The following is a 26,856-nucleotide window of genomic DNA, read 5'->3' on the forward strand; positions in this document are numbered from 1 at the left end:
GCATCAAAGCAGGGACCGAGAGACTGAAAAACAGCTTCTATCTCAAGGCCATCAGACTGTTAAACAGCCACCACTAACATTTAGCGGCCGCTGCCAACATACTGACTCAACTCCAGCCACTTTAAAAATGGGAATTGATGGAAATTATGTAAAAATGTACCACTAGCCACTTTAAACAATGCCACTTAATATAATGTTTACATACCCTACATTACCCATCTCATATGTATATGTATATACTGTACTCTATATCATCTACTGCATCTTGCCATCTTTATGTAATACATGTACCACTAGCCACTTTAAACTATGCCACTTTATGTTTACTTACCCTACAGTACTCATCTCATATGTATATACCGTACTCTATACCATCTACTGCATCTTGCCTATGCCGTTCTGTACCATCACTCATTCATATATCTTTATGTACATATTCTTTATCCCTTTACACTTGTGTGTATAAGGTAGTAGTTGTGGAATTGTTAGGTTAGATTACTTGTTGTTATTACTGCATTGTCGGAACTAGAAGCACAAGCATTTCGCTACACTCGCATTAACATCTGCTAACCATGTGTATGTGACTAATAAAATTTGATTTGATTTGATCGGGGTATGGCTGTAGTTTGTGTCGAACTACAACACTGGCGGATTTCACGCTCAACAGTTTCCTGTGTGTATCAACAATGGTCCACCATCCAAAGGACATCCAGCCAACTTGACAACTGTGGGCTGTGTAAAAAATATATTAGGAAGGAGTTAATGTTTTGTCCACCCGGTGTAGTGTGTGATTATGTGTTTTCTAACACTCACTGGCTCCACACAGTCAAACTTCTTCCTCTCCTGGATCTCCTGCAGTTTACACACGTAGTCCAGAGACTCCTCCTGGAAGTGCTGTCTAATGGTCTCCACCTGGCTGTCCGCCTGCACAACAGAGGACAGAGAGAAAATGTCAGCATTATTGTTACGGATACAAGTGTTCTGTGTGTATCCTGTGTGTATTTCTTTTCTCTCCTTCTCCCCTACTCACAGGTGACAATAATCATTCCCCAATCAGTCATCAATCAGTCGCTAATCGGAAGACACCTGCTCCTTTTACCTTACCCAATCACAGTCCCTTGGTTTAAAACCCCTGTCAGTTGTTTTCTCCCCAGCTCAATCTCTTTGTAACATGCCTTCTGTCTGTAGATCGCTTGTGTGTTTTGCATCTGCATGTCACTTTGTCCCCACCTGTGAGTATTGTTTTGGTTATGGTGTTTGATTGATGGTGGGAAAAGGGGGTAACCAGACAAGTCGCCCTTGGGCTACACTACCCGTAGTTAAACATTGTTAAAAACACTAGTTAGAACTGGGCGGACCACCCCCTGTATTTTTGGTTAGTTAGTTAGCTGTTTGTGAAGTAGGCTAGTCTAGCTTAGGGGTGTTTTTGAATTATTATTCTTTCATTCCTTGGGTCCCGCTCAGCCCTTTTTCCTGCTCCCCCCCCCCATTTACCGTGTGTTTATAAATAAACATTTAGTGTTTGACGGTAATTAAGTTGTCTGTGTTATTTGTTCTCACTGTTACATTTTCACTACTATAATTTGCATGAGTTGTGTTACGGGTCCCATTACCATCCCCCCTAGACTGTCGGGCCAAAGGGATTCGTAACAGTTATTATACAGTAGTCAGGTCTCTACACAGACAGATGGAGATCACGGCCTAGCTTCAGTCGTACTGGATTCAGACAGAGGCCCAGACAGAAAGGATGAGCTGAGAAAGTATTACGCTTTGACAACTTTGGTAGAGTTTGAAGGGCTAAGACACTGACGACATGGTGTATGACAGCCCCCCCCAAAAAAGTGACCAATCAACTGGCGAGTTAATCATTTGGTCGACTAATAAGCTAATTGATTAGGCTACATGGTTTGTTGACTGGATCTTCACAACATCCCAGTATTCAATGTTATTGACCACTTTACTGAAGCGTGTTCAATATGTTATTGTGTTCAATCCAGTGCATCAGTTTTTCCATTAGCGGCTGGTAGTTTCCATTAGTGCCATAAGTCGGGCCTGTGCTTCGGGCCTGTCACATGACGTGTACAGTATGACAGATTAGTTGAGATCAGACGGTGCCTCGTGGGTGTGAACATATATATATATATATTCTACTGTGCCCCGATTACAATCTCTGTTCCAAACACAGAACCCTGGGGTCTGTTCAGGAGGGTATCACAACACAGAAATGTAATGCATAGAACAGATGACTGGCTCTCAGGTAGAATTTGGAATTGTGTCAGCTCTCTTTACATTTCTACCTGAAATGTTCAGAAAGTTTAATCTCACTGAATACACCACAAGAGTCAGTGAGGGAAGAACAGAACAGTTCTCACAAGGGCAATCTATAGGATACTAAATAAATTAAGTGAGGGGAGTTTAGGTTATATTACATACACACAACCTAGTACCAGATTGCATGTCTAAGATAAACTTACCATATAGTATATCCTTATACAAAGGATAGCTCCACAAGCCTTCACAGTGAAATACATAAACTTTAACGATAACCAAAAGGGTTTGTTTTTCCAACCCCAATATAATCCACACTGGGTCTGTAAAGCTTGATACTGTATCTGCAATCTCAGGATGTCTTGAGGCGCTCCAAGAGCTACTGCCACAGAGGTACGACCTTGGTGGCTGGTACAGAAACACTGAACATGACTTTCCTTTCCGAGCAGGAAAGAGAAACTCAGTCCGTACTCTAACCCTAGGCCTGTGGACACTTACACCGCTCCACACACTTCAGCACAGTGCTACAGAGATGAGCCAAGTCTGTGTGCATCCCAAATTTCACCCTATCCCCTACAGTGTATAAAGCTTTGGTCAAAAGTAGTGCGCTATACAGGGAGCCATTTGGGAGGCATTCTATGGGTCAGGATTCAGGAACTTCTCCCTAAGCAAATATTCTTTCCAGACATTTTGGGGTTGGGAAGATGTTGGGGCCCGTCTTTTCGGCCTGTTTTCCATAAATATACGCACGAGAGCGAGGGTAAAAGTATTCAACAACGTACCTCCTGTAGCTGCGGTTCCTTCTTCTTTGCTGACATGTTCAAAAGCTTTTCCAAGGAGCTGTAGTACTTCTCAGTTTCCTTCTCATACTTCTTCCTTTCCGCCTTAAAAGGACATAGTATAGAGGAACAGAACGAGAAAGAGCATGGTAAGAGAGCGAGATAAGAGAAGTGAGCAGGACAAACATCGTAATATTGCATTAGTTTCACTGACCAAAGGAATGTTCAGAACATGATATCAAGAGGTACACATTACAATTAAAAAGGGACTTGGAACTGTCTGTCTCTAGACAGGTATTTTGATAAAAGATACTGTCTAATACCCTTTCACATTACTGTGCCGACCGAAAACGTGCTTATCTGGCTCTGATATTTTCATTTCACATTCCTCTTTCCAGCATGGTTTCTGCAACTATGGTGGATGCACAACCAGGCCAGGGCAGTACAGCTTGGTTTGGCTCAGTGTTGTGAAAAGGGTATTACTTTATAGCTGTGTTCAGAGCACACAGGATTGTGCGTGTATGAGACCATTAACAAGCAGACCGCATTAAGCAGTGTCATGGCATATGATAAGAGTACCTTAGCTGAGCCCAGTTGCTCTTTTCTGAACTTCTCCAGCGGTTTCATTAGCGTTTCTGTAATATTCTTCATCTAAGAGAGCAAGAGATAAGACATGACCATATTAGGACATATTCCACAAAAGTGTTTCATTTATTTCACAGGTACAGTGTTAGGCTGGACTTATACTCTACTAGGCATTCTCTGTAGAGACTCCACAAGCTCAGCATGGAGATTTCAGTGCATGCCAGAAATTCTAACTTTACGGAAGATTCAGTGACGTATTGTCAAGAGGACCGCTCGAGTGTAAACCCAGCCTAAGAGGCGGCAGGTAGCCTAGCGAAAAAGGACAAATGTAAGCACCCTCCGATTTGACCGTTGACATAACATTCCAATGGAAAGCCAAAGGTCACAATACTTGCAGTGGGTTAATGACAGCATAAAGTCAGTGAAAGTTGCCTGTTGTATAACTTTTTACAAGCATCCACAACACATTCAAGTACACTAGTCCCAGTCACATGACAGCTGGAAATCAACAGCACTGTCCTATTGATCACTCGCCCTGCCAAATCTCCCCATCATACCTTCCTCCCTGCTAAAGGTCCTGTTGCGGGGGGTCATGTCCATGTAAAAGGACCCATGAGCACCAACATGTGACGCTCAAAGGAGCATGTCAAATTTGGTGTCAAATCAAAGCTAGAGTTCATTCTTTTTTGTTGTTGAAATCAAGGCATATATACTTTTGTCAACCATTTTCCATCCCCCCAAAAATGTTGATTAAGCAAAGTTCGAGTTCAGGTTCTAGAAATATATCAAAACAGTAATGTTGAATTAAAGTAAAGACCCCTGCCAACTAATATCAACACTTATATTTTGGAGAAAGAAGTCAACCTTCTGTAAGTTTAAGAAACTTTGCCTCACATATCTTTTATTATCCTCCTCATGAGGGAGAGATATTTGAAAGTTGAGAAATCATAAGGTAGACCTATCAATTGTTTATGAAATATGAGCGATACCGATTTGATAACGGAATTTCAAGAGTTTTTGCAATTGAATTGGCTCAAATGGAAATCATAGTAGTCACAAATCAGAGTTGGGTTCAGAAGTTGACAGCACAGTACAATACACAGCAGAGAACACTAGAGTTGAACACTATAATGTACACTACTCACTGAACTCTACTATACAGAGAGTAAAAACACGTTCCTAATATTGAGTTACTGTTTTCCACTCAGAACAGCCTCAACTCTTCCGGGCATGGACTCTACAAGGTGTCGAAAGCGTTCCACAGGGATGCTGGCCCATGTTGCCTCCAATGCTTCTTGCAGTCGTCTCAAGTTGGCTGATGTCCTTTGGGTGGTGGATCATTCTTGATACACACAGGAAACTGTTGAGCGTAAAAAACCCAGCAGCGTTGCCGTTCTTGACAAACTGGTGCCTGTCACCTACTGCCATTTCCAGTTCAAAAGGCACTTCAATTTGTCTTTCCCATTCACCCTCTGAATGGCACACACACAATCCATCTCAAGGCTTAAAAATCCTTCTTTAATCCATCTCCTCCCCTTTATCTACACCAATTGATATTTTTACCAATCACAGATGTTTTTGCATCAGATCTGATTGGTCAAAAGACCAATTATTGAAGAAAATGTCAGAATTGGGATGCCTCTAAATGCAGCCATAGACGTCTATTATCTGTTCAGATCTGGTCGTTTGGGGGCAGAGCTCATTAAAATAATAGCCAGCATGTAGAATAGGATATTGCATATTTCTACCTTTGTGTACCTAGTTAGGATACATCACCATGGAGAATGACATTCATATCCATAATTATGCATTTCTGGGTAGTACAGATCAGGGACCCATGAAATTCCATTCCCGCAATTCCACTTCACTTACTGTAGCTCAATAACCAAAAGAGATTCTCAAAGTCAATGTGTCATATCATAGCTGACACTATTTTTGAAAACATCATTGAATCTTAATTCGGAGCAGCTATTTAAGAGTTTTGGGAAAATGTGGATCCAAACTTTATCTGCACAGTTTTTCCCAGTAAATGTGTTTTTGTAAAATGTTCAGTGTAAAGTGTTAAAAGTAGTTCTTGTGAATAGAGTTGTATGGTTTGTTAAACTTTGAAATCAAGTTTGGCATACATTTTAAGTGAATAATTGGAGTTTCAGCGCAATGCCGTTACCGTGGAATTGCCCTGGGTTGATTCCAGGACATGTCTGAGCCTGCCTGCCCACCCCACAATCCCCTGCTGTGGACTGCGATGTCATCCCATACTGCTATGCAATGCTGGTGCTGAACCAGGCCCTGGTAGAAACGGTTTCATGGCAACGATAGACCCTATCTATAGCGCAAACACAGTACATAACATGCATTGTAAACATTGAGAACATAACCTATTCTGATTGCAAGGGGTCAGGGCAGTAAAATAGTATTGAATGGTTTTTCAAAATGTCATACTGTATCTGTAGCTATCTACCATATTTTAAGGGTCGCACACATTGCACCGAAGATGGATCTCCCATTCGTCTACCGATTGTTCAGCGTGCTGTTGCGCGACTCTACATGTAAAATCGGTTTGCACAACGTTCACAAGTACTCACGGCAGGCAAACACTATTGGTGTGTACGAGCTCTTAGAACAAGCCATAGGCTGCATTACAGGAGATTATAAATACCTCCACATTATCTATGTTGCATGAGTCACCAAGAGACCACAAGATATAGCCTAGCCCTTGATTAAAATATTGACTCAGCAACACCTACAGTAAATAGAGGTATGGAGAAATAGGGACAATAAAGCCAGGAGCCTTGAGGGATATTATTCTGCGAAACGGAGACGCCCATCTGCTGACACACGAACACCGTGACTCAATGAGAGAGGCTGGGTTGGTTGCAAACTGCAGGGTTACCCTAGGCTGCATCCCAAATGGCACTCTATTCCCTATGTAGTGCACTACTGTAGACCAGAGAAGGAATAGGGTGCCATTTAGGACACAGACCAGTCTTTTCTGCATGGGTAGAAGACACTAACAGGCTACATTTACAACATTCAGTTCAGCTATAACTTCCTCTATACAGTATAGCAGATGTAACTGAACTTTAACATGTGTCACTGTAGTGTACAAGTATAGCACTACACATCAGTGAGTGTTGAATGACTCCATTGACTGATATGTCATGCCTTCTGAGGTTGTGTTTAATGGTTCTCTGTCCCACCGCCTCCAGAGGAGAGTTTGGGATAGCACAGACAGTGACCCTTGGACAGGTGCAGTGAAGGTGGCTCTGACTCCTCTGGGTCATGTTCATTAGACACCAATCAGAAGAAAACAGACAGCAGGGACTACCCAGAGTTGTCTAATAAGAAACAAATTGTTTTCTATTCCAATACATTTTGCTACGGTGTGCCCTAATGAACATGACCCTGGTGTTACAACACAGGGGCATCGCTCAACCTTCCACCCACCGAGGAACTGTAATTTACACCAGAGCAGACTTTAGTTACACACAAACAGACAGAGGTATTTCCCCTGGCTTTTAAAGCAGGTCTTGACTAGTTACTGCTTACCATCAGCTCTCTTTGGTCTTCCAGGTTCTTAAGGAAGTTGGAGAACTCCTGCAAGGATTCATCTGCAAGACAGATAAACACACTTTAATGTTTACATACAGCTTCACTCATCTCATGTATATATTGTATTTTAGTCAATGCCACTCCGACATTGCTCGTCCTAATATTTATAAATTCCATTATTTTACTTTGACGTGTGTATTGTTTTTAGATACTACTGCACTGTTGGAGCTAGGAACACAAGCATTTCTCTACACCTGACATAACATCTGCTAAATATGTGTATGTGACCAATAACATTTGACACCCCCCCCCCCCCACTCCCCCCAAACAGGAGGCGAGACAAGAGACAGGACACACCAACATAAGACCACACACAGAGAAAAAGAGGGACATTAGAGAGATGGAAACACCAGTACTTAAGAAGCCAAGGGTTTGGGAAATTACACATGCAAGCACTTAATTTTGTGGTAGACAGAACCAAAAACAAAGGCTCTCAGTCGGATTACACTGGCAGAACCACCCAGCTGTAAGTCGTAACAGCACCACACTCACCAATACACCTCTCATCGTCGGTCTTCGCATCGCCGATGTACTCAAACTGGAATTCTCCCAGGGACTGGGCAAACTTGCGCTGGGCCAAAGCAAGCTCTGAAAACAAAAATAAAAGAATTTCAATAACAACCCTATGGATTGATGTGATACGACCTTGACGACCATATTTCGACATCAAATGCACTGCGGTCACATGTGCTTCCTATTTACAGGCTTGTATCAACTTTTAAAAAATAATATTAATTAGTGGATATACTAGCTTGATAGATATTAATCACATTTGAGTTGGACCAAAGCACAAATATGTCAAGACTGAAATAAAAAAACAGAAGTAATTTATTCAAGGCCTGGCTGACATGCAGGCAGTAAGGCACCTACTGTAACCTAGTGGTTAACCCACTCTGCATACATCCTGTTGCCTCTGCTGTCAGACTGAAGCATCCTGTCCCTGTATAGGTTATAAAGAGACGATGCCTACTGGTCCATTGGTGACAGGCGTTTACATTTGAGTAATACATTAAACATATGACCCTATGGAAATGCCTACATAGGCTAACCTTTGCTCTTGACCTGCTTGTGTAAGAAAACCATATTAATAACATTTAATTTTTAGGATAATAGTTTAGGCTATGTGCTAGCCTTACCATGTTGTGAGGTGAAGAGGGGCTAAACAACTGAACCACATTCGGATGTAGCCTAGCCTGGAACCCACACGCTGCACCAGTGAACTTCGGAGCGTTTGTTTTCCAGGCATGTTGAGCCCGCTCTGTTTTCTAAACAGTGTAGACAGATATTCCCAGCAGTGTGGATCTCAGACTGATGACAGTCCCATAAGGACAGCATGGGAGAATGTAGCAGGGTATTTTTAAGACTGGAGCTATGACTGGTATCCAGAGGAGAGTATCATTAGCTTTGGCAGCTCTCTATGGAGAGGATCAGCTGGGAGTTTTGAATACAGTGAGAATCTGAAAGCCCCTGACTGGGCTTGTTGACAATGGACGTAGGAAGCCTGTGTTTTTATTTTAACAGTTATATTACCAGCAGGTTAGCATTTTTTGTCATGACCCGGAAGCCAGCCGCAACTGACGACTGAAGTCAGCTTGCAAGCACCCGGTGGGCTACAAGGAGTCACTAGAGCGAAACCCAGGCTGTAGTGGCGCCTCAGCACAGCGATGCAGTGCCTTCGACTGCTGCGCCACTCGTGAGGGTCTTTTACAATAGCAAATTTTTACTTTGCAGCTGGCCTAAATGGAAATGGCTCAGTTCTGCCTCCAGGACACGACTCCTAACAATAAAAGTTAACCTGCATATTGCCATGAGTCAGTGTCTGCATTATCTCCCGCACAACATCTAAAATGTGACAAAAGTATTCACTCAATACTGGGGCCTATTGATTACGTTACAATCATTTGTAGATGTTGAGGCAACCTTTGAACAGAAGTTGAGAGAATTTCCACATTAAACAAGTCGCAGCCTATCACCCTCATGTCAACAGTCTGCTCCCCTGGCTTTCTAATATTTTTTACAAAACGTGGGCCATGTTCCTCTACAGCAATAACCCTGCCAATTAAGCAGCTTGCTAACACCCACGACTATCACGGCCCCCCCAAAAATATAAACATTGCCAACACTCAGTGCATGCGGATTTGCGGATTATAACGACAAGACCCAAAGCTTAAATCATGTGACTTAGTAGTAAACTCCAAACTGATCTCAGAGCTGTGTGGACTAGAGGTCGACTGATTTTGATTTTTCCATGCCGATACCGATTATTGGAGGACCAAAAAAAGCCGATGCCGGTAAAAAAAAAAAAAAGCCAATTTTTTTATTTGTAATAATGACAATTACAACAATACTGAATGAACACTTTTATTTTACCTTAATATAAATCAATTCAATTAAGCCTCAAATAAAGAAACGTGTTCAATTTGGTTTAAATAATGCAAATACAAAGTGTTGGAGAAGTGAAAGTGCAATATGTGCCATGTAAAAAAGCTAACGTTTAAGTTCCTTGCTCAGAACATATGAAAGCTGGTGGTTCCTTTTAACATGAGTCTTCAATATTCCCAGGTAAGAAGTTTCAGGTTGGAATTACAGGACTCTATTATACCATTTGTATTTCATATACCTTGGACTATTGAATGTTCTTACAGGTACTTTAGTATTGCCAGTGTAACAGTATAGCTTCCGTCCCTTTCCTCACCCCTACCTGGGCTTGAACCAGGAACACATTATGAAAACTTGAAAATCGGCCATAATTAAAATCGGTCGACCTCTAGTGTGGACCTTAGACACAAGGAAATCGATGTAGGCTGGCTAACCCACTGTATGATTGGGCTTGTTCAGCATTAAAACTGCTGACTGACCTACAAATCTTGCATCTTAACTAGCATACACATGTAGATCAGTCAGGCAGTCACTTTAACCACAATGCATCAAATTTGATACTCTTGAACACAGCTACATTCTGAAACCCCACCTCAGTTGACTCATTTGTAAATACATTTTTACACATTTGGAAACCATTTTTACGTAGTGCTAAGACCTTGGTACGTTTTGTCGTCCAAGTTACTACAGGAAACACTGTTGCATTCTGCTCTACAGCAGCATTGTTTACGAGTGCTTGCTGAGTTAGGCCTGCTTTATATAGCACCTGCAGGAAGCTAGATTTTCCTTTTACTGGTGAGGTAATGTAATGGTCGTTCTACAAAAAGTTCAGCAGTGATGACGGCCCATTAAAATATGCAGAAAGTAAAGTACAAGCCAATGCACTCCTGAACTGTTGTCAAACCATGACAGATTAGCAATAGGCCAGGGATCTTCAACATTCTTGCCCAAGGACCCCCTCCAGGCAAACTAACATCATTCGTTAGCAATTTTATTTATTTATTTAAAAAAAAAAAAAAAAAAAAATTTAATCACATCGTCTTATCAATATCAGGTGAATGATCATGGCAAGGAGAAATAATCAACATTTTAAAGTAAATAGATAGTTTCATTATTATTACATGCCTCCATTATAACTACAAGAATAAACTAACAGCCTAATAGCTAGACGGGTAACTCCAAACACATTGTCGCTAAGAGCTGCTGTTTAAACAAAGGTTAGCAAAAATGTATGTCCAATTTAGGAAAGCTTACCAGCAGCCAGTGGCACTTGCCACACTGGTAGCCTATTTGCGGGTGCTTATTCAAAGCCTGTCATACTCCAGCAAGTGTAATTGGCTCCAATGAGTGTCATTTGCTCAATATTAGGAGTTGAGAAATGAAGTTGACATTAGAATGATGATATTCTCCTCTTTTGTCCCACAGGTATATAATAAAAACAATATATTTTAGGTTGTTGCAAGCTATATTCATAAAGATATTGAAATAAAAATGCCACTTATTAACAGACTCCCTGCAGTACCCCCGGTTGAATAGGGACGCGCAAGTATAGTTATCCTTCACAGAAAATTGCTTAATTTTCATCAGATGACAGATGTGCAAAGCTATTTGGCTGGCAGCCACAAGTAAATGAGCGTATAATGAAAAAGGTATTTTTTAGTTAAAACCTCTTTGGGCTAGGGGCCAGTATTTTGACATCCGGATGAAAAGCGTGCCCAAAGTAAACTGCCTGTTACTCAGGCCCAGAAGCTAGGATATACATATAATTGGTAGATTCGGATAGAAAACTCAAGTTTCTAAAACTGTTAAAATAATGTCTGAGTATAACAGAATGGATATGGCAGGCAAAACCTGCCTACCACTGTTTCCAATGGCTGTCATGTTTATTATGAGGCGAAAACCTCCACGATTGCAGTTCCTAGGGCTTCCACTAGATGTCAGTCTTTAGAGTTTCAGGCTTGTTTTTGGAAAAATGAGCTAGAATTTGTAGTTTTTCTAAGTGGCTCCCATTTTGGCTATAGTGTTTTCATGCGCGTGGATGAGAGCGCGTTTTGTTGTTTATCTCCGGTAAGGACAATAACCATTCCCCGTCTTAAATTATATCGTTTATTTACATATTAGGGTACCCGAGGTTTGAATTGTTTGGAGAAGTTTATTGGTAACGTTTGGGATTCATTTTGTATGCATTTTGAAGGAGGGAAACCGGTGGATTATTGAATGAAGCGTGCCAGCTAAACTGAGTTTTTGGGGATATAAAGGACATTATCGAACAAAAAAGGACCATTTGTGATGTAGCTGGGACCTTTGAGTGCCAACAGAAGATCTTCAAAAGGTAAGGCATTTATTTTTTTACCCCCTTTTTTCTCCCCAATTTCATGGTATCCAATTGTTAGTAGTTATTGTCTTGTCGTCTCATCGCTACAACTCCCGTACGGGCTCGGGAGAGACGAAGGTCGAGAGCCATGCGTCCTCCGAAACACAACCCAACCAAGCCACACTGCTTCTTAACACAGCGCGCATCCAACCCGGAAGCCAGCCGCACCAATGTGTCGGAGAAAACACCGTACACTGCGCCCGGCCCGCCACAGGAGTCGCTAGTACGCGATGAGACAAGGATATCCCTACCGGCCAAACCCTCCCTAACCCAGACGACGCTAGGCCAATTGTGCGTCGCCCCATGGACCTCCCGGTCGCGGCCGGCTGCGACAGAGCCTGGGCTCGAACCCAGAGTCAATGGTGGCACAGCTAGCACAGTAGTGCCTTAGACCACTGCGCCACCCGGGAGGCTGTAAGGCATTTATTTTAAATCGCTATTACTTGTGGCGCACCTGCCTGGTTGAAAAATGTTTCATGCTTTTGTTTGCGGGGCGCTGTCCTCACAGAATCGCATGTGTGCTTTCGCCGTAAAGCATTTTGAAATCTGACACCACGGCTGGATTAACAAGAAGTTAAGCTTTATTTTGGTGTATGACACTTGTATTTTCATGAATGTTAAATTTCTATTTCCGTAATTTAAATTTGGCGCTCTGCAATTTCACCGGATGTTGGCGAGGTGGGTCGCTAGCGGAACACCTGCGCCAGAAAGGTTAAACTATGCATGGCCATATATTCTGTTTATCATTGAAAGAATGTAGCCAGCTACATTTCCTGATGTTTCACTTAAAGTTCTTTAATTTTACCAGAGAAAAGTAGGCTGGCTACATCGAGAAAAGTACAGGAGGAAAGTAGCTACAGTCAGAGCGCCATCTGCTGATAGAATGTCGGTTTGTGAATTCTTATCTGAATGGAAAGTACAACTGGAGCACGAAATAAGTCTGATGCCGAGCAGAAATTGTTTTTTTTATTTGAACCTTTAAACTAGGTAAGTCAGTTACGAATTTATTTTTTACAATGACAGCCTACCCCCGGCCAAACCCTAACGACGCTGGGCCAATTGTGCGCTGCCCTATGGGACTCCAAATCACGGCCGGTTGTGATATAGCCTGGAATCTAACCAGGGTCTGTAGTGACGCTTCTAGCACTGAGATGCAGTGCCTCAGACAGCTGTGCCAGTCGGGAACCCTATAAAAATAATTTAAGATATGCGTTTACAAAAAGCAGCAAGATACTTATGCGGTTAATCTTTTTTTTCTAGCATAAAAACAGATTTCTGCATCAACGCGACCACTAAGTTTAACTTGCAATTTAATCTTAGTAAGTGGCTCAATAAGGTGACAGGGCATCATATAGTGTTAGCTTTCTGACATGTTTGAGAAGTCAAAGCCCTTTGGATGGATTATTTGTACAGCTACAAAAGCTGAAGAACACACCACATCCAGGAGTTGTAGGCAAACTCATGGAAAACAGAAAGGACATCAGGAAGCACTGGTACATTATTGATACTGACCCACAATTGAAACCCATTTTTAAATATGCCCCACATATGGTTTTAAAAAAAAAAACCAAACGTGAGTGGTTAAATCTGATTACCCACCAGAGAAAAGGGGAACTTTTTTGGACAAAGTTCGAGGGTAATAACAAATGTGGCCAATGAGCTCAATGCAGCTTCACGTACAAATGCAACTAATTTACCCACCCCCACACAGGACAAAGATCAAGGGCCTGATTACCTTCATGTCCACCAATGTTATTTACATGCTGAAATGTCTTTGTGGTCTGTCTCACATAGGGAAAGCCCATAGAAGCCTTAAGACACGGATCAGTGTGCACCGCAGCAATATACGGACAAGTGAGACAAAACAAAAATCTGGTTCCTGCTCATTTTGTACAAGCTGGACATCCTATTAGTTCTGAGATGCATTGGAATAGAAATGGTCAAGATGTCATGCAGAGCAGGGGACATTGAGAGGAAACTTCAAAGGGAATCTTTCTGGATCCACAGTACCGACACACGTCTCCTCATGGCCTTAACGAGGAGCTTGACTTGAAACCGTTTTTATAGTTTCAATGTCTAAATTGTGTGGGGGGGTTTATCCTAATTTAATATTATGTATGTATATTACTGTAAATATTGATCACATTCCCTGTGTATGATCATATATTTTGATACATTGAATGTTAATATTGCAAAACGTATTAAAAAAATGTACCTCCTGTTTCAGGAAGTGATGTCACTGAGTACTGCCCCTAATGGATGCCCGATGAAGACCTAAGGGTCAAAACGTTGTTGTAAATTCATATTATTTGTACAGCTGCCACCATCTTGATTTCCTTGTGTTTTTCCTCCTCTCCGTTCTCAGCATGTCTTCTCCTAGCCCCTCTTCTCAGCAGAGCAGGCAGGCCCGTTGGCCTAGCGACTCCAGAGAGACACACAATGTACACGTTGCTTGAGCCAGTACTGTTATTTAGACAAGCATGCTTCAAAACTTTGTTCATTTGCATTATGTGTATCATTCACATTCGCTAGTAAAAATGTTCAAACTCACCATCGTTGACTTTCACCCAGAATTCAACCATGCTAAGAATTCTTTATTACGCCATATTGGAGTGTATGAATGACATTTAAGATTAATTCTCATATGCGTCGATATGAAATTCTTGATATGGCCCAACCCTAATTTCCACTGAAATTTCACAAAAACACATTTACTTTAACAGCGCAGATGCGGAATTTGGTAACAGAATGATGGCTGGGTTTCTGTACAGCACTTCGAGATATTAGCTGATGTACGAAGGGCTATATAAAATAAAATTGATTGAAATTGATTGATGGCACAACCGTCATTGTTACCAAATTTCGCATCTGCACTGTTCTTCAACTACATGTATTTTTGAAAGAGTTTCAGTGGAAATTGACAAGTAATCCTTTTGTATAGAGTTGTACAGTTTGTTTAACTTTGCAATTACTGGTTTTTGTTTGACATACATTTTAAAGTGAAAAATCTGTATCTGAAAAAAAAAAGCTCAATTCAAATCTCACCTAGACTGACCTAATTAAAATCCTTAGTCGTCTCAAGTTGGACCCAATCCATGCCTTGCTTTGACAACAGACACTTGAGTAGAGAAACATAATGGGATGGTTAGGCCTACACATAAGCACCTAGACACTAGCCTGCTATGCCAAAGGTCCTCTAATTCCCTTACTGGTGGTGTTCATGCCAGTGTTTAACCACTGATGTGGGGTCAGGGGGAATGTGACAGACATCCCAAAATACTGCCTCTATGATAGAGTAATAATCAGTCACAGCCCAGCTTGGGGTGGGTGACTACAACTAGGCTAAATTACACAGGGAGGGGGAGAGGAGACCACCTCTCACAAACACATGATCGCATGTAAGCCGCAGCAGTGTGCTTCCTTCCTTCAGACGGGCTGGGCTGACTGATACAAAGCTCAACGAGAGCTCTGACCACAGATTTTTGCAGCCTCGTGCCTGACTACTAAAAACACACCAGGGCACAGGTTGAGCATCTGTTGCAGACAAAACCCACCAACCAAGAAAGACACTTGTAGTTTAACACTGAGGATCAAATCTCAAAAAAGTTACGATTCGTTAAGATTAAATACCAATACACTAACAAAAATCAGCTGCTGAACCTATATGCCATAAGCCAAAGGATTGGGCATTAGTGCAGTAATGTTAAAGCTCATGTTATTGCCCCGTCATGTCAGTTGTTGAGATCTGGAGGCTCCTTGTACATCTCCTGTACACAGTGAACATCACCTTCTAGCAGACTAAGTCAATCATCCAGTAGACTGGTAGACCGAGTGATGTACATACGAACTGTGCTAGTAAAGTATGGGTTAATAGCCTCGATGCAGTGTTGTCAAAACAGAGGTATGGCCAGGCCAACAAGTCAGACAGGTCATTATTTTGTTAGCAAACATACCCTGCTGAACATAGCAATTAGCTTTCTATCGACTGTGGAAGTCCGGAGTGAGTCCAAACCACAGAGAGATCCAGACCTGAATCTGGCCCGTCCTTCCTCAGACTCTCATTGAGCCGAATTACCACCAAGTAATCAGGTTCCCACTGATTAGGTTGACCAGCTTTCATCCTCAGTCACTCCCAGCTCCCACCGAGGGCATTCCATCCAGATAGCAACAGGTTAGTTAGGCTAGACCAGTCTGCCAGTGCCACTGCGGGCATCAGTGCTGTAGCTGTCTGTTGTGCAGGCTGATCCAGATTCACAACAAGCAACAGAGACAGTGTTTGTCTCAGCCCCAGGGATATGAAGAGATTCTACCTAACAGCCACAGTGTCGCATTACCTTTTGACATATGCAATAGACACCTCATTACCATGGTATTGCTACAGTATATCTGTTTTGTTGGCCCACTATCATGTGCTTCGAGGTACTTTAGCTCCGGTTGGCTAGTTCAACTGGCTTAGGCTAAATGTCAACGCCATGGTGATGCGGTTTTAAACGAGCGCTTCATTTGTGCAACCTGAAGCAAATCAAACACTAGGACACCATGTGAAGCCTCCCATCTGTATGTGGCAGCCCTTACCAGATAACAGGCCTAGGCGTAAACAGCGGCGGAGTCTCTCCAACAAATCTGGAGGTTTCCCTCTATTGTGTAAAAACTGCATCCTGGATACAGTTGACCCCCCCCCCCCCCAACTAATGTAGGAAAACATGATGACAACATCCTGAGTTAATGTCTCCACTATCTGGAGAGACGTCAGAGCGCCATTTTGTTACAGCAGTGTCACATCAGTAGTGAGAAATCACTTAAAGGCCCGATTCAGTGTTGAAATAATTTATTGACGTCACTGGGAGAAAAATCTGAATTTGTGGTTGGGAAGAGAGCTCATGGTTATGACATAGAATAGGCTAACGTAATATGATGCCCAAGCATTGAAGACATATCTTTAAACTTAGCCTTCAGTGTCAGAGCGGCAGAAAGACAAACTAACAGAATCCATGGTTTGGTGGGGGAAGACCGCTGTTGGCCATTATAGGCTATAGGATAATGTGATATGACATCCAAAACAAGTGTATGCTTCCCCATGCAAGGATTCCTTTAAAAAAGGTCCAAAGGACAGCTGTAAAAAAATTATGCATTCTTTAACAGATAAGAGTCCCTTGAAGTACTCAGCTGAGTGGAGGAAGACACTGGAGGGAGCTAATCATGAGCCAAGTGTGCCACACTGAATTCTAGATATGATATCGATCTCAAGTTCTACTATCATGACAAAGTATATTAGGGCACAAAGGGCGTAATGTGGATGGATGTCCTTCAGATATCCCTGTGCTTAAAATGGCCACTTGGTCATCCAACTGGTTTCTCACTTTTCAGACCTGTTCCTTTCCATGCCATGCGGACTGTTCCATGAAAGTCCCGCTTCCTCTCAGCTTTCTCTGGTGAGGGGCAGGGTTCAAGGACACAGTACACAGTAAGAATGCACATGGGAGGGTGATGTCATCGGAATTCAACCGTTCAGTTGACATTGGCTTGATTAGCCCCATGTGTGGTGTGTCCTCACCTTGACTCCCTCCCATTGATTCCTACTCTGGTTACAGCTACAGTGGTGTCACTGCCTGAATCATTCCCTCTATCCATATTCCTCTTTCCCTCCCAGAAGGGTGGGTACTAGCAGAGACAGTAAGAAAGCAGCTAGCTCAACCATTACATAACACCCTTCAACCTAGCATTCTTACATCATTTGTAATACCCAAAATGGTGGAAAAACAAACCTGGCAACCGCATATGTTTGGTGGTATCCCGGGGTGTATAACTTCAAGACAATTGCACAGAGCAGCTGCAGGCACACATCAATGAGATATCATCAGCAGAGCAACAACAAAATGTGACAGGCAAGAGGTCTGCATTTATTAGATCCCAGAGATAACGGTTATCCTACAGTGACAGAACAAATACCAAAACACCCGAACTTCCTCCAAAGGCCTAAGGAAAAGACACCTTGTTCCTGGTCCTAGCCATGCTGCCTTTTAAAAAGGCAAGGCGTTTCAGTAAAAGTATCAAACCATTTCAGTTAAACTGGGAACTGTCAACTTTCAGCCCCACCACTTGTCCATGTAAAAACCAGAGACCCTGCTTGGCTGTGTGAGTCATGGGGGGGGGGGGCAATGGAGTGCTACAGCTCTGGGAGTGTATTGCGTCACCTCCTAGCCAGGGTTCCCTCTTTGGTTACATTAAAACCAGGAGGTGCTCTAGTCTACAGTACAGCAGAACTGACCTATCAGCATCCAGCCTGGAGCGAAAGACAACTGAAGTGCAAATGGTGGGACATTTTAAATGTTCGATGCTGGCCTCGGTCCTGGTCAGATACAGCCTAGTCTAGAAGATCAAAGGCCGGGTACTCTTTAAATGCTGCGCTGTTCAAATCTAGGTGTAGTCGTCAAGAGAACACAGAAATGGCCCTACACTATAAGGACTAGACCTGACTCTACAAAGTGGAAGAGATACGCTACAGTAGAGCCTCTTTGAACCTAAGTGCTGTGGAATATAACAAAGTGCTATGGATGCATGTTTGTGTTCACAGAGCTGAGCAGTATACCATATTTAACGATCTACCAGTATTGATGCACGGACCGATTTGAGTTACTTTACCTTCTATAAACGGTATTTGAATGTTAGTTCTGTTAAAATGTGATATGCCATGTGTAACGTCCATTTTTATTGTTCACTTTGCTACTCGAGTCATCCCCCTCCACGCCACTTCCCACAGACCTAGGCCTGCCGTCACGCAAGGAGCGCATTTGTTGTTCCTTGACCACGAGACACTTGTGTTCAGTCAGTATGGTCAATGCAGCCAGCACATGCAACAATGTTGATAAAGATGCCGTTTTCACAAGCGTTCTATAAATTACACTATTAGTTTGTTTTTTACGTCTGCAAACAGCTAGCTTGTCTTAGCAAGTTTGGCGTAAATTGTGTTAGTCACTAGTGCTAATCGCTAGTTAGCTGGCTACTGAGACAGAGCAAATGTAATTGGCTATATAGCCTGATAATACCAGTGATGGCATAGACCTAAATCAGCATGTTTGTGCAACAGTATCTTCTAAATCAAAAGAGGAATACCAGAAGCATGAATATGTTAGCTACATGTAGCCAAAGATTATAGGGTCCAATAGGAAACACTTTAGTTCCTACCCTGTCACAATAACTCCTCCCTGGCATTTTCATTTGTCGTCATGTCAAACACTATTGAAAGAGCCTACTATTATATTCTAACTATAGAATAATCATTCTATTTCCATGTAGGGCTGGACGGTATACCGTATTTTATGATATACCGGTATTGATGCAGGGACCGGTTTGAGTTTGACTCAACCTTCTATACTGGTATTTGAATGTTTGGTTTGTTAAATGTGAGACGTCATGTGTAATGTCAAGTTTTATATAGTTTACTTCGCTACTTAAGTCATCTCTCTTCGCGCCACCTCAGACCTACCCACGCCCTCTGTCACTCAAGGATCGCGTTTGATGTTCCTCAACTACGAGACACTTGCCTTCAGTCTGCATGGTCAATGCAGCACATGCAACAGTGTTGAAGACAACGATGCAGTTGTCACTGCTTCTTAATATAAATCCACTAGCATTCTACAATGACACTATTAGTTTGTGTTTCTTACATCAGCACACAGCTAGTTTGTCTTTCCTTAGCAAGTTGCCCTAAATCTTGCGAGATGCTAATTGTTAGCCGCTAACAGCTAGCTAAATAATGTACTGAGTAAGAGCAAACGTAGCTAGCTAATACAGCGTGATAATACCAGTGACGGTGTAGACCTGAAATCAGCATGTTGTTTGTGCAACAGTATCTTCTAAATCAAAGAGGAATATGCAAAGCAAGAATATGTTAGCTACATGAAGTAGCTAAGAGAAAACATACAATGTAGCCAAAGCTTACAGGGTCCCCTAGGAAACACTTTAGTTCCTACCCTGTCACAACTCCTTCCTGGCATTTTAAGTCATCTCAAACACTATTCAAAGTGCCCACTATTATATTTTAACTATAGAATTAGAATAGTCATTCTATTTCAGTGATTCCAACAGTTTTGCTCTAATTCTCAAGTCAAATCGCAACATTTGGTGAAAAATAAGTACTAGATTTGCCCATATCGTGCAGCCCTACGTGGTAGTGTGGAAATTCTCTCAATTGAGCAGTGGTGTAAAGTACTTAGGTCTTTTTTTGGCATCAGTACTTTACCATTTTTATTTGACAACTTTTACTTCACTACATTTCTAAAAGAAAATAATGTAGTTTTTACTCCATACATTTTCCCTGACACCTAAAATGACTCGTTACATTTTGAATGTTTAGCAGGACAGGAAAATTGTCCAATTCACACACTTATCAAGAGAACATCCCTGGTCATCTGCTGCCTCTGGTCTGGAAGACTCACTAAACACAAATGCTTTGTTTGTAAATTATGTCAGTGTTGGTGTGCCCCTGGCTATCCGTAAATTAAAAAATAAAAGGAATTTGAAATTACACTTAAAATGTACTTAAGCATCAATTACATTTACTTTTGATACTTAAGTATATTTAAAACCAAATACTTTTACTCAAGTAGTATTTTACTCTGACTTTCACGTGAGTCATTTTCTATTAACATACATTTACTCAAGTATGACAATTGGGTACTTTCTCCACCACTGCAATGGAGTGCAGGAAATGCAGAAATTATAAAAGTGCTGAAATTTGTTTTGGTTGAAGTTGAATTGAACAGTATAAAACAAATCAGAATGGAGAAAGACTTCGAATGGATGTGATGCCACCCTAGGATCACTCACTACTCATAAAGCAAATGTAGAACTTTTATTACTCAACTAAAAATACCGTGATATAATATTTTGCCCATATCACCCAGCCCTACACTTAGCCTCACTTAATAAACATTCATCAGCATAATCCGAATGCTTATTCATGCAACCCCACCCTACAGCGCACTGAAACCGGTTACACATGTTTGTGCTGGACCTTCAGTACCACACTAGTGTACAACCTCTTGCTCATGACGTGATGGTTTTCCCTCAGAACAGCAGAGTTAATACAACCACACCAACCAATCCAGTTCAGGTCCGGACGCAAACACCCCGTAAAGTCCCATAGTGAATTCAATGAAGCCATGACAAGCTACAAGCTAGGAGGACTAATATGCGTTTTGACGCATCCTTAAGATTCCTGGATTGCTAATGTGACTCACTCCATGCACAGCTGTTCTGAAGGAGCAAACATAAGCAGCCTAGTGAAACTGAGGAGGGTGGTGGCGAAGCTGAAAAATAGCTCAGTGCATCTTAAGTGTTGAAGTGACCTCACCTCAGACTGTAGCAGGGCGGGTGAATCATTAATACATTTACCTCACAGACAGATGTATTCATTATATTTTTCTCCACAAAGCTGAATTTCCTGAGATGGTATTCCCAAGTAAGCTAGTTTTTGGATACTGTAATGGCTGGCACACTGTGTAGCTGCAGCCTAATCAAACTACTGTACTTTCTAAACTCCACCAACTTAAAAATAACTATCCACTAGTCTAGTCCTTGTAGTAGACAGTAAAGCCTAACTCATTTACCCTTTTGGGTAGCAAGTATTTAAACAAAAGCAACTAGAACAAACACAAATCTTACTCCACTGATATATTAAAATACCTGTTTGGATCAGATGTTTTTCTGTAGAAGAGTCATTGACATTTAGTTGTATATTATCAACAAAGTGCACGCTGTGTTCACTGTGAGCACTTTGTTATGATTACTACAGAGGGGTATACTACAAACAGGATCAAGGAGTTAGCCAGCTTATCTGATGTGCTACTTGGGTCAGCCATCATCAACAGGCAGAGCAAGAGAGCTGCTGGGCCCAGGGCCTTACGGGCCAATGAACTGTTCACACGGCCATGCCTTCCCCAAGCCTTCCTGTTCCACTCGCCCATCTTTCCAGTCAGAATCCACACTCCGCTCCACTCACAGGCACAACAATTTCTCTGGAGGCCACCCTCGTTCCCCCTCTAGTTTGTTCAGAGTTCTGTTTTTCCCCCGCGTCAATCTTCAATGGCATTACCCTTCATGACAACAGCAGTATTACCTAATTTCTACCCTCAGGGTTCTTTAAACATCGAAACACGTCTAAAAATAGGTCAGAGGAATTTATCCCAAGAAATTCCAGGAGCTCCATGGGAGTTACTTTTGTCTCCCAGCCCCTGTACATCCAATAGACTAGCTTTCACTCTGACTGGTCAAATTAGTTGCATAGGCCCGAGTGAGATTTCCCTGTCCTTGTGTCCACATTTCTAGACCTCTGCATTTTTTTAATGGGAGAGGCTTCAAGCGGATATGGCCCATCTGGTTTTACCTTGAAGGTAACCTTCACCGAGTCAGGCATTTGAAAACACTGGTTTTAATCAATTCATAAAAAAGGTACAGGAGTTCAGAGCCACCCAAGGGAAGGAGGGTGGAGCCTTCAGCAAACTGAAACACCTGCACCATAAAAGGGACTCCTGAGTGTCATGACCATGATCAAACCCAGGTAATATACGCTGGTATCAGTTTCATAAAAGAACCCCGTGTTTCATTTAGAACGGCACTAGACGGATGGAAAAAGTTCCTCCTGCATGACCTTACGTCTGTGTTAATGCGATTTTAATGAAAGATTGTGATGTGGCTCTTTGGCAGAATCAGTAATACGATTATAGGGGAGAGAGCCTGAGCAGCTTGCCAGACCGAATCATGGCCGTACACCCACTCTGGCCTGCCTGCCAACACCCAGCAAAAGCTGCAAAACCTCTTGGCGTGTTTATTTTTACAGGGAAAATTATGTGGGGGAAGGAAAAGACAAAACATCTTAATTTGTGAGTGGTCATCAGTTGACCAGAGGAAGTCAAGCTGTTGCCATGGTGGACTGAACATAGCCCACCCGTCACTTCTGCACAAACTGATTGCCTGATTTAGTTTCACATGACAGCTTGATACTTCCTTCCTCAATGTCCTCATCTAAAATAAAATTTAAATAAAAAAGAATGAGGTAGGGCTGGGCGATATGGCGTAAAAATCATAACTAATGGGCAATTCAGGATATAGACCAAGTAAGGCCTGCCCAACCCTCTTCCTGGATATCTACCGTCCTGTGAGTTCAGTCCAACCTTAATTTAACACACCTGATTCTACTAATTAGCTGCTCAACAAGACCTTAACTAGCTGAATCAGATATGCTAAATTAAGGTTGGACTGAAAACCTACAGGACAGTAGATCTCCACTAAGAGGGTTGGGCAGCCCTGCACTAAGTGCACACAACATTAGGAACACCTTCCTAATATTGAGTTGTACCCCCTTTTGCCCTCAGAACAGCCTCAAAATGCATTCCACGGGGATGCTGGCCCATGTTGACTCCAATTCTTCCCACAGTTGTCAAGTTGGCTGGATGTCCTTTGGGTGGTGGACCATTCTTGATAGACGGGAAACTGTTGATCATGAAAAACCTGGCACCTACCATACCCCTTTCAAAGGCACTTAAATATTTTGTAGCCATGTCTCAAGGCTTAAATCCTTTTTAAACAGGTCTCCTCCCATTCATTTACACTGATTGAAGTGGATTTAGCAAGTGACATCAATAAACGGGATCATAGTTTTCACCTGGTCAGTCTGTCATGGAAAAGAGACATGATATTTTCAAAGTTATGGGTGACTCACAATATATATATATTTTTTAATGTCCTCTAAATAAGCTTTGTTGCACAATTAACGCTCAATGCACTGCATTTCAAACAACCTGGGATAATCTATGCATTTAGGGTTTGTTAAATTATACCTAGGGTAAATATAAGCCTTCAACCCTAAGACCCACTAATAAGTGCTTTTTGCAATAATCACTGCTCTGGTTAAGTTTATCTATGAAAATGCCCTTTGTTACTAAATTTACCAGAACCATGTACAACCACCAATGATCAACTTCTGGTAGCAGCCATCATAGAATATGAACATATCAAACACTCAAGCATAAGCCCACCTGCTAGTGCAGGGGTAGGCAACCCTGTTCCTGGAGTGCCACAGGTACTGACAGATTGTACTTTACTCAAGTATGAGTTGTAACAAAGTAAAAGCTATACATCAAATGTATAGCTTTTGATGCACAATTTCCTTTATAACTTAATTTTTTTTACAGCCAGGGGCACACTCCAACATAAATGCTTCCTTTGTAAATTATGTTTAAATGAGTCCTCCAGATTAGAGCAAGTAGGGATGACCAGTGACTTTCTCTTGATAAGTGTGTGAATTTGACCTTTTTCCCTGTCCTGCTAAGCATTCAAATTGTAACTAGTACTTGTGTGTCTGGGAAAATGTATGGTGTAAAAAGTACATCATTTTCTTTAGGGATGTAGTCTCAAATATAAATAGTAAATACCCCCAAAAACTTCTTAAGTAGTACTTAAGAAGTTTTAAGTACTTCCCACCACTGCACCTGACCAAATTGATCAGTTCAGTGATCGTCTAAATTCACACTTGGTCTTCCAGGTTAGTTAAATCAAAAACATGAAGTGTCTGCAGCACTCCAGGACTAGGGTTGCCTACCCCTGTGCTAGTGAGTAGCCAGCTAATCTTTATATTTAAAGTCTTGCCAACTTGGATCTATTTGCTTGTTCACAAGGTATAACAGTTTAACTGTTATGTACACGCCCTCCTAACATAGCCTGTTCACTTTGTTTAGATCAAGTGGCCTACCTGGATAAGACGTTCATTTCTCTGAATGAGAACGAGTTGCCAATGCCTTATATAATATGTCTTTCTATGCTCATCTAGAACACATAAGTATGTCTAAAATGCTGCTAGCGGTACCGCAATGCTGCGTGCATCAAACTGAGCATTATTTTCCAAAATCATGTTCATTGACACGCCCGGTTTAGTAATGTCTGCTCGACATTTTGGGAGTTGAGACATAAAAAGGGCCTTGTTAAAGGTTAAGTTCTCCTCTATTACAGTAAAATAACATCTTGATGCGTTTCATTTTCCAATTGACTGATTATGTTGGACCAAATCTGAAATGCAAAGAGAGTTGAAACTGCTTGTTATTGTGTGGCAGGGGAGGGGCTTGGTGTCTGTGTGTGAGTGGGAAGGTACACAGCAGTGAAGGAGACGAGACCAAAAAGACAAACACCCATAAAAATGAACAAATAACCTTGATTCTTGCCATACAGGCATTTGGAACATTGTGCTAAAACATTAGATATCATCCAGCCCTACTAGAAGATACATTATCAGAAATCAAGACTGAGTTTTAGTGGGTAATACTTCTCACAAGACAAAGCTCCCATGGAGATTTCAGGATGTTCTTTGAAAAGCAGACATTCTCAATTATGACCAATGAGAGAGACTAAACACTAACATAATGAAGGGTTAACATTTTTTTTTTTTTTTTAAGTGACTGACATGTTGAGATGGGGTTGGGTAACAGGGGGTACGGAGCGGGCAGACTTCCTATGGAGGAAACCACTTGAAACAGGAGCACATCCTCTGGCCTGTCCCTCCTCTAGTGGGCACTTCCATGTCACAGGCTAGCTCCCTGGCCAAAGGCCCCATTTGCACATTTCCTTCCAAAAAAAAGAAAAAAAGAAAGGAGACTTTCCGTTGCGGGACATCCCCTTAGGCGTAGAACTGAAAAGAGTGGCCCAGGGCCAAAGCTGGACCAGAGTAACTTGGGATTTTGGAACTTGAGCAAGACCCAGGGAATTCCACTTGAAGATCCTACAGCAGCGACTGGCCCAAGAGAGAGCGCAACATTCCTCATCCTAGTCCCTACCTTACTCAAACTTCAGCCTTCATCTAGCCTGGTTTCAGATCTGTTTGTGCTGTATAGCCAACTCCTACAGATCTGGGACCAGGCTACAGTTCATCACATGATATGTATACAGGCAGTGACACCAAATCTCTGGATGTTTACTGAAGACTAGCGTAATGCTGAATCTGCCCTTTGACAAAATAGCTTTTAACGTTGCCATGAAGCCGATGGGAGGCTCACATGCCGTGAGGATTATATGCCATATTAGAGAGCCCGAGTCAATTCCTCCGGTCAACAACATGGTCTGATTTCAATGGTGATAAATGACGATCATCTCACTGAATCCCAGCCAAGCCTCTTTCCTTGTCAACCACAAAAGCAAAGACGCTAAAGGCAGATAAAACAAAGTCAAACAAGTACAGCTAATTGCTGAGACATTTCTCTGATCTCAGACTGTAGGCAGGTTTCCATTGACCCAGGTATGTTCGACAAAAGCAATGTCGCAATTTTTTTTAAACAAAAAACGGCAGATATGAGAACTTAAGGCGCAATTTGCCTAAATGGGTAATGGAAACACTTCAACCACTGCATTTATTTGAAAATTGTTTTTTGCCAGATATATATATTTTTAAAGGTGTGATGTCATTACGTCCAGCTGTTTTTAAATCAGACAAGATAGTTAAATGGAATCGCACCCTAGCAGGCAATTGTCACATCCATTTTCTATGCAAACTTCGTTTGTTGTTGATGACATTTAGGAAAAGTTAATGGAAACTGGAAAAGTTAATGGAAACATAGCTAGTGAGGGACTATATATGGGTTAGCTGACCGTCACAAAAACAATGCACATGCTTCAATGGGGCAGAAGTTTGAGTTGTTGCGATTCTGGATGGCCAGATAGCTACCAACAATGACAAGAAACTGCCATGTGGTGAATCGTAAGCGACTCATTTCAGCTAGTTATGTCTATTCTTGACGATTTGACACATTTCATGGCAATGCTAACAAGGCAACAAAAAAATGCTAGCTAACCAACTGCAATGATGTATTTGAG

General features: G+C 41.9%; 1 protein-coding gene across 2 annotated transcripts in view; it reads right to left on the reverse strand.

Annotated features, from left to right (window-relative positions):
• LOC139567052 (rho GTPase-activating protein 10-like) overlaps positions 1 to 26,856 on the reverse strand; it is a 69,531-nt gene that overhangs the window by 38,409 nt on the left and 4,266 nt on the right. For both annotated transcript variants that reach the window (XR_011673216.1, XM_071388489.1), the window contains exons 2-6: positions 7,737 to 7,832; positions 7,182 to 7,243; positions 3,627 to 3,698; positions 3,051 to 3,152; positions 814 to 924 (exon numbers count right to left, since the gene is read on the reverse strand). Coding sequence is in view for 1 of the 2 variants with exons in the window: in XM_071388489.1 (XP_071244590.1) it covers positions 814 to 924; positions 3,051 to 3,152; positions 3,627 to 3,698; positions 7,182 to 7,243; positions 7,737 to 7,832 (443 nt within the window). In the remaining variant the exon portion in view is untranslated. The remainder of the gene's footprint in view (positions 1 to 813; positions 925 to 3,050; positions 3,153 to 3,626; positions 3,699 to 7,181; positions 7,244 to 7,736; positions 7,833 to 26,856) is intronic.

Source organism: Salvelinus alpinus, unplaced genomic scaffold (genome assembly GCF_045679555.1).
Source record: "Salvelinus alpinus unplaced genomic scaffold, SLU_Salpinus.1 scaffold_41, whole genome shotgun sequence".
NCBI classification, from domain to species: domain Eukaryota; kingdom Metazoa; phylum Chordata; class Actinopteri; order Salmoniformes; family Salmonidae; genus Salvelinus; species Salvelinus alpinus.